This window comes from Anoplophora glabripennis, unplaced genomic scaffold, assembly GCF_000390285.2.
Source record: "Anoplophora glabripennis isolate ALB-LARVAE unplaced genomic scaffold, Agla_2.0 scaffold1186, whole genome shotgun sequence".
NCBI lineage: Eukaryota > Metazoa > Arthropoda > Insecta > Coleoptera > Cerambycidae > Anoplophora > Anoplophora glabripennis.
This window is the reverse complement of record NW_019417265.1, coordinates 88931-97612: the sequence shown is the minus strand read 5'-3', so window position 1 is coordinate 97612 and position 8682 is coordinate 88931. Positions and strand designations below refer to the sequence as shown.

Below are 8682 nucleotides of genomic sequence, written 5' to 3'. Positions count from 1 at the left end.
TGACAGTCTCATTTTTTCGAGGGGCAGAACTTTTTATAAAAAGTGACATTTTTCGATAAAGTCAAAAACAAAAGAGTTTCTCCTCTTGTCAACTCCATCCGTGGACACACTGTATATACATTATTAATAAACTTTATTGTACTTAAATTCTCAAGTTTTTACTAAATTATTTTATTAAAAAAGTAAAAAAAAAAATAATTTTTTGCTTTCTTTAAAATTGTTTCTTAATGATTTTTTGCATAAAATTTTCCTTTTACATTTTTTAAAAAAGCCATTTCGATGGGAAATCCAATTCTCTAAATAATTTTTCCTATGAACTATACCGAAATTTTGCTTTGTTTTCGTGCTATATTTAAAAAACCGCAAAAGTGCTTTTTAACCCCTATCTTCAATTTCAACCCTCTAATTTAATAGCACCCCACGGTTTTTTCATTTTTAATGACCCTTCGAACAAGTCTTGTGATGAAAATCCTTGAACGTCTTATTTCCTTCCTTTTTTGCAAAAAATGAGAATTAAAACGTATAAGGGTAAGCACGACGAAAATCGAAAAATTGGCTAAGTTTGAGCAGCCATATATCAGTCAATTCTCATCCAAAAATACTGTACAACCTCTTTTTTAGAAGGAAATTTTATCTACTTTTTTTAGCAATGCCTATATCTATCTTTATTAAAAAAAAACTAGGCAAAAAGTAAAAAAATCAGAAAATCTAATTTTTTTCTTTCTTTAAAATTGTTTCTTAACGATTTTTTGCATAAAATTTTCCTTTTACATTTTTTAAAAAAGCCATTTCGATGGGAAATTCAATTCTCTAAATAATTTTTCCTATGAACTATACCGAAATTGCTTTGTTTTCGAGCTACAATTAGAAAAACTGAAAGGGATGCATTTTCACCCCAGCTCCAATTTCCACCCTCTAATTTAATAGCACTCCGCGTTTTTTTCATTCTTAATAGCCATTTGAACGATTCATGCAATAAAAACCCATCAACGTTGTAGTTCCATACCATATGACATAATCAATAGCCTATTTATAAAATTACAACAATGCTAGTTTATATTAAATAAATCATCTTTCCATAGTATCTACAGATTAGTAGGTCACTCGTCAGTAGGCACAAAAAAATGCCCTATACTAATAGATAGTAGGCGTTGAGTAGCAGTTACATTTAAGATTTGACATATACTTTGTAGGTCATATCTTCCAGAGCAATTTACGCCAGTAGGTACAAAGTAATGCTTTGTGCTAGTAGGCACTGGGTAGCAAAGACATTTAGATGATGTACTTTACAGGTTATAATTTACAGAGTGACCTACTCCAGTAGGTACGAAATGCTTTGTGACAGTAGGCATTAAGTAGCAATGACATTTAAGATTTGACATATACTTTTTTGGGAAAGTGGAAACAAAATAATGGTTTATGCCAGTAGGCATTGAGAAGCAATGTACTTTGTAGGTTATACAGGGTGTTTCATAATGATGTGCAAATATTTTAATAAAATGTTTAGAAACTACTTTTAGGGGGTACTTTCAATACATTTTTTCGATTTGAGCCCCCCCCCTGAGAAAATATTCGAATCCCCAAAATGGCCGAAAAAATTAGCTTTTATTTTTTTCGCGAAAACAGTAAAACTTAGAAATTTGAATTTTTGTATACGTTAACAACTAGTTGAACGATATCCATATGAGTCAAAAATAAAAATAAAGGGAATATAAAATTAAAGCAATATAATAATCGTCATTACCTGGAATTCCTGAAGCAATTTCTTCTCTATCCAACTGGTAACTATTATATAGCTGATGTTCCTCTCTCCCACGATGGGTCTGGCGGACAAAACGATCTCAGGTACCGGCCGGAAACCCACCCACACCCTGTCGCTCGGCGGAGGTGGTACGTTCAGCACCAACGTACCCATTATGGCCTTCACCTCGACCTTCAGCCGGAGATCCGTGTTCGACACCCCTGAAAACAGAAGATTAACTTCCCCGAAGGTCCACGGAAGGCAAAAAGCGCACCTTCCATAGCTTTCTTGATGTACCGGTTTTCGGTGGCCGCCTGGAAAATCTTGGATTCGGCCAGTCTGTCCACCATCTTGATGAACTTCTTGCCGGAGTTGCTGGATCCGCCCTGTATGTTTCCCGGCTCTTGCGGGATGTTGGGGATCTCCTGGGGGCCCTCCTCGTCCGAACTGCTCTCGGCCGAATCGTCCACGTCAGAGTTGTAGATCGCCGATTTCTCCAAAGACGTAGATTTTTCTGAAAAAAAAAAGTCTAATGCTAAAACAGTACAAACGATTCATACTCAATATACTGCGGGGACTAAAATGTGTAAATAATAAAACTCAGACAGATGTCACACTGTGTACACGATTAGCGAAAATAGAAATATATTGGAACACTATGCGAAATGAACAGCACATTACAATTTTCATGCAGAGAATACACTAAAAATTGTATACATACCGTACGCTTGCGGGTTCTTCAACCTCATAAGATTGAGTTTAGTCTGTAGCGTCAGAACGATCGCCCCCTCGTAAGTGACGTCCAAGTCTATCCAAAGCCCCCGGCCGTCGAGCACTGGCTTATTAGCTTTATGTATGAAGGGCGGAGTTTTTCCCAGAGACAGCTCCGGTATAAGTATCTCTTCTATGAAGTACGGTAATTTTATGGTGCAGAGCTTCCTCTGGATCCTCTCCCTGACTTTCATGGTAAAGCTCGGGTTCCGCATGCAGTCGAACAACACCCTGCCGATCAACGCGTTCACCCACAGCATCAAGTCGGACTTCGGCGGTTCCGCCGTCTTCTCGGGATCCGTTTTCTCCTTTTCTTTGGTTTGCGTCGGCTGCTTCTTAGACGGCTGAAAACGAATTAAATCGAAACGTTAGTCGTACGAGCGATATTAAGTACCTTAAAGATGCTCATGTACTTCAGATACTCCAATTCAGTCTGCGCCGCCTCGATAACGCAACCGGAAGCGGTTTCTTTTAAGTCCGCCGGGCTCAAGTCGCCGACCGCTATGCCCAGTCCCACGCCTTTGTGGGTAGCGGCGCACAGTCTCCTAAACCAGTCTTCTTTCTCTCTGTCGGTGCGGCCGAAAATGTAAATTTTTGCACCGGTCGGGCTGTCCTGAAATAAACACCTGCCGTTAGCTTCCTTGTAATAAAAAAAATACTGGAGGATCTCACCCGCGACGGCGGTGAACATATCGACCAATCCTCGGGCAAACTGTTAAAATCCTCTTCATTCTGATCGTTTGTATTGACAAGGTCTTCTTCGCCGAGAACGGATGAGGAATCTTCCACCGGTAGGTCCTATTTAAGGAAAAATTAAACAAAACACCTTTTTTTCGTCGTCAAACTTACCGAAATCTCCGCGGACGGCGTACTAGCCCTGGAATCGGATTCTAATTCAAATTCCTCGTCTTCCGTCAGTTTACTGAACCTCTGCGCCTAAAACAAATGTTATTAGATTTCGTCCGGCGACGGTACACTCATATATACATCAATTCACAAAATAAAATTACCAAAACGGGATACTCCCTCTTCCTGAACCTGCTGAAGACTTTTTTCTCTTTCTGCGCGGTAGTCTTCTCCGCCGGCTGCTTATCTTCTTTTTGCTTGTCCCCTTTATCTTCGTCACCGTCGAGCTTCGCAATCGCCTCGGGTTCGAAATTCATTTGGTCCTTCGACAGGGCGACGCAAATCGGATACTTCTTGCTCCAGTGTCTGAAGTGAAAAAGACGGAATTTGGTGAAAAACTAAAACAAACGCAGTGAAAGGTGGCAGCGACATATTCGGCATACACATAATTGTCATAATCACCAAAACTAGGTCAATTTCAGAGGTCGCTGACACTGAGATTCACAAACTAAACGCAGTGCTTTCAAAAAAATGGTAACAAATAGGTTCTTTATATTAAAAACCTGAGACGGATATAGAAAAAAGAAGTTAACGAGTTCCCGTTAGATTCGTCTCGATAAGAGAACTCCTAATTATACCTTTTTTTAGCCAGTCCTTCAGGCAAGAGGCCGATCTTCGCCCCCAAGAGGTTATATATCCTGTGATGACTGAAGTTCATCTTAATATCCGGCTCGTTCCACATCGCCCTTTTGGGAACCTTGCTCTTGGAGTGGCTTATCCTCAACAGGTTGCCCTGCAGCCTGAGGTAAACCGACTGCGTCTGCGAGATGTGGTATGTGTTCGGGTTGTACGCGTTCGGATACTCATTGACCCATCCCTTGAAATTAACGGAAAATATAAATCAAACCGTACAGTTTTCACGAGGGCAAAAGTACATTGGATGGTATGTACGAATTCACGAAGGGCATTTCTTACAATGTGGACAACAGTAAAAATGTGTCGACGTTTGTCTAAATGTTCCAGAAAATTAATAAAAAATTATTGCGCGAAACATAGGCCGATCCTGCATCACCCCACTTGATCAACGTTTTACAATGCAGTAATTAGGTCAAGTTCAGTGTGGCCACCTTCGACTTAGTTTAGTTTATTTGAATTGTTAGTAGTTTTATACGGCAATAAATTTCAAAACTATTAATCAGTCTTTAACGTTAGTGGAGGTTGTTTTAAGGATGCCACATAAATTGGAAAATTACATATATATGTTTGTGATAACAACAAATAATAACTTTCGATGCAATCAAATTTGCAGAATACTCACCTCGTACTTGGACAAGGGCTGGTACTCCTTAATGGCTTGCACCTCTACGATTTTACTCGACAAGAGTGTGTTCATAGTGGGGCTAGTCGGTTTGGTTCCAATCGGGCATATTTTCAGATAAATTTTGGTGAAGATGTAAGAGACGATAACGCCGATAGAGAGGCCAGCCAAGAAGAGCGAATAGTAGTGAATAAACAGGTAGAGAGCTATGGAGAGAAAAACGACTACCACTGACCTATAAAAAAATATATATGTACAAAATTTTTTCTGTTGATTAAAATGATAATCTTTTGGAATTAATCTTTAAACAGGTAATACACTTTACTTACATATAAGAGGAAAATGGGTGACCCTTAACCGGCGAAGGCCGCAAATCCACAAAACCCGTGGGAGCAAAGACCGTCCTCAGACCGCCTCCTTCCAAAAACGTGCTCCTGATTTCCTTGCCCGTCACTTCCCTCACGGTAAGGCCCTTCTCGTTATCCAACTCGATGTTATCAAATTTCTGAGACACAGACTTCAAAACGTCCTCTTTGTCGACCGTTTTCTTCTTCTCGCCGTCGCCTCCTTTCAGATTGTCATCTTCCAAGGCGTCCACGGCATTCTCCACATCCTCGGAATCCTCTGGCAGGGCTTGGTCTACCTTCTCCGTGTTTATGTTGTACAATTTGGACAGGTCGTTGACCTTCACGCTGCCCTCTTTGATCAACGTCTTGTTTTTGAACAGACGGAACTTCTGGGTTATAGCGGAGGTGGGCGACTTGCTCGGGACGTCTTTGTCTTCCTTCTTGTCCTTGTCTAGGGAGGGGGTATCGTCGTCGCTCGACATTTCGACACCTAACAAAAGATTCGGTTAAGAAACGAACGTTTAATTACCCCAAACGTTACGTCTACCTTCGGTTGTGGACACGATCCCGCAAGTTTTAGAGATGCTACTTTCGGACAGTTCCTCGGAATCTGACACGCTGGAATTTTCTTTACTGTCTTTGATCGTCTTAAGATCCGCTTTTTGTTTATGATGCGGCGATCCCTCCTCCTGATTACGCGCCTTGAAATCTGTTATTTTCTCCTCCACGCTTTTAGTGATTTTACCCTTAACACGAAACGATCAATGAAAAAATATGCTAATTTAGTAACAGTTTTTTACCTTTATGTCAGAAAAAAATCTCCAAGGATCTGAAGGTGGTGACGCGTCTAATTGTCCTTGAGAGACGTCTACGCTTGTAGACCTTTTCACAAGTCTAGGAAGATATCGCAAAGGACTGCTATCCGCCTCGCCTGAAAATTGGGACATTTCTACTTTCGTTCAATGAAAACCGGAGAAAAAAGCGCAAAACACTAGATACGGTTCGTAAAACCAACACCGAAGATAATCTTGCTACTTAATCACTGTTTGTTTGTCGTAGATATATCTTTATTAAGCTGCTTAAAAACTTTTAGGATTATAAAATATTACGCAATTTCCGCAACTTAGTGTGGCACAAACAACATTTATTCCAAAATTTTGTTAAAAAAGCATTTCACACTGACCTGCATTGGATGGACTGCTAGAAAGCAGCGGTGGTTTCTCGATTTTATCGGCGCTGGTATTCGCTTCATCTTCGCTCATGTACAGTTCTTCTATTTGTTCCACGTTTGCATGAAATTTTATGGATATCGAGGGAACGGAAGTGGTAACTGGTTTACCTGAAATATAGAACCCCTAAATATTATTTGATGAGAATGATGGTGACGGTGAAATTTCTCGTCTAGAAGCTTCTATCTATAAATTAATAAACAAACTTTGACGGTTACCTGAATGCCCATCATGATCATGCCCTGAAATTTGCCTAATAAAATTCTTGACAGACCCAGCCATTTGATAAATAACGATGTACTGCCGCTACTATCACCGAGACAATAACTGGTTTCTAAGTACTAATTTACTTATCAAGTGATAAAGATTGTAAGCATGTTTATCCATCGGGGAACATCCAGATAATGCAACATTTAAAAATATTCATTTGTTAACAAGTTATATTCTATAAAAAAGCATTTTCTTTTTGCTTGAACGATGTTACGTAAACTGGTTAATTGGAATCAATAAAAACTTGCATGCCTTTAACAAGCCATTGTGTGCCAGCAGTACTGAACACTAATTATCTATAATTTTTAACAAACAATTGGATCAAATTTATAGACAATAGCAATATTTCATTAAATTATTTATAGAAAATCAAGAAAATCAAAATCAATCAATCACTTAATATTATTTACTAGTGTTTATTCAGACAGAATTGAAGTGTTAAGATATCTGATAAGAGAGTAAACAGAGAAAATAATTACTATTTAAAACGATAATAACAATAACTTCAAAGTGTGACAGGTTGATTTCATTCAACTGCTGCATAATTATTTCAAAATGTGATGAAACTGTCGACAACAGTAAGTTATGCGGGCTTTATATTACAAGTGTTGGTATGTAAAAAGCATCAAAATTAAAAACAAAAATTACTTATTTCGTTTTTGTGGCCACGATTTACATTGAAGCGTTATTGCTAAGTATCTAAGCGTGTAACAGTGACGGCATCAGAAAATCTACGCTCTACCTAATCGAAAAGTATGCACAACACACGACATATACCTTTTACCTTTTAGCATTCCCAAAGTAATTTTACCATGATCTTTTTTCTTGTTCATGTTACTAGCGCTAGCAAATCAAGGGTAGCGGGCCGTGAGTTTTGTTAGTTAGTCAGGTGGTCTGCAAGGAACACTGGGGACAGTTAAAGCAGCTTGCTGGAAGGGTCAAAAAGTCTGTAAACGTCCTTACTTTTGCTCGATTCCATTGTTCACGAGAAAGGCCGCCCATCAAAACCTTTTATCGATTGGGGATCATCACCACTCTAAAGACTCATCACTTCGTTTAATAATTTTGTATATCTGTATGTTTACTAATTAATTTAGGAAACCACAGCAGATTTGCGACTTCACTGATAAATTCGATTAAATTTATCTGTCACTTCGGTTGACTTAACAATCAGGACAATTACAATTGTCAAAATTCATGAGTACCACCATAGAAGGATGTAATATTATCCCTTATTTCTATATGTTGGCATAACTTTCATTGAATACAAAAATTTAAAATTAAAAAAGCGAATCAACGTCTTATTTTAAGAAAAAACGTACTGAAAACAAGCACGTAATTTCGTAAGTGTAATAAGATATTTTCGGCAACTCAGTTACATACATGTTTGGAGTAAAGACGGATCGTGGTTTGGAGTCACATGTAATGTGGAATTAAAAGTTGCGTCCACTTGGTTCCATTGTCGAATAGCATTTGTGAGTGAGGATCATCACAAATGAATACATTCGGGTCAACTATAGTGATTAACCCTGGAATTTGATAAACTTTATCGAAAACAATTTTTTGTTTATAGTCATTATCGTTTAGGTTTTTATGCAAAGAAATGCAAAGTGGTTTGCGTATTTACATTCTGAAACATCTATGGGCTAAGAAAAATTAGAAAAGAATCTCTAAAGGATGCTACAACTTGCTTTTTGAAGGAACCAGCCATATAACGCTGGAAGAGTAAGATATATATTGATTATTTATTGTAGTTGTTTTACATTGAGAAAGATACAAAAAACAATAGATGGCGCTTGTACTTCGAGTGACACGGAATAAATTGCTGAATAAATTTATACATCCATCAAAAACAATTATCACACTGCATAATTTTTCTACGAAGTAGTTATTCAAAACTTTTACGAAATTCCGGAATATTGTGGAACGCTTTTGTAGTCTTTTTTTTTAATTTTAAAAGTTCAACGGATTAATTTAGGCCACAGAATCGGTGGAAGCCGGGAAACGACCGTCATTCAAATATTACTGCAATAAAATCAGCAACTACTCGAACGCGAAGTCTTTGAAGTGGCTAGGAATGGCAAAAGGGAAAAAAACAGCAATACGCGGACTGGGCCGGTGGCATACAGCGTTTCCAGCGCGCAAAGGAGGACAAGCCTA

General features: G+C 38.5%; 1 protein-coding gene across 6 annotated transcripts in view; it reads right to left on the bottom strand.

Annotated features, from left to right (window-relative positions):
• LOC108914898 (testis-expressed protein 2-like) overlaps positions 1 to 7689 on the bottom strand; it is a 9570-nt gene extending 1881 nt beyond the window's left edge. The window contains exons 1-15 of one of the 6 annotated variants that reach the window (XM_023456108.1): positions 7486 to 7689; positions 7307 to 7428; positions 6207 to 6362; positions 5824 to 5954; positions 5571 to 5769; positions 5006 to 5513; positions 4677 to 4911; positions 3997 to 4235; positions 3523 to 3724; positions 3362 to 3448; positions 3185 to 3310; positions 2907 to 3125; positions 2463 to 2856; positions 2016 to 2255; positions 1745 to 1962 (exon numbers count right to left, since the gene is read on the bottom strand). In XM_023456108.1, coding sequence (XP_023311876.1) covers positions 1745 to 1962; positions 2016 to 2255; positions 2463 to 2856; positions 2907 to 3125; positions 3185 to 3310; positions 3362 to 3448; positions 3523 to 3724; positions 3997 to 4235; positions 4677 to 4911; positions 5006 to 5513; positions 5571 to 5769; positions 5824 to 5954; positions 6207 to 6362; positions 7307 to 7355 — 3003 coding nt within the window. In that variant the 5' untranslated portion in view covers positions 7356 to 7428; positions 7486 to 7689. Of the gene's footprint in view, positions 1 to 1744; positions 1963 to 2015; positions 2256 to 2462; positions 2857 to 2906; positions 3126 to 3184; positions 3311 to 3361; positions 3449 to 3522; positions 3725 to 3996; positions 4236 to 4676; positions 4912 to 5005; positions 5514 to 5570; positions 5770 to 5823; positions 5955 to 6206; positions 6363 to 6470; positions 6553 to 7299; positions 7429 to 7485 lie in introns of those variants that run through there. The other 5 variants (XM_023456111.1, XM_023456107.1, XM_023456109.1 and 2 more) reach the window with 5 other exon arrangements.
• Between the last annotated feature and the right edge of the window lie 993 nt (positions 7690 to 8682).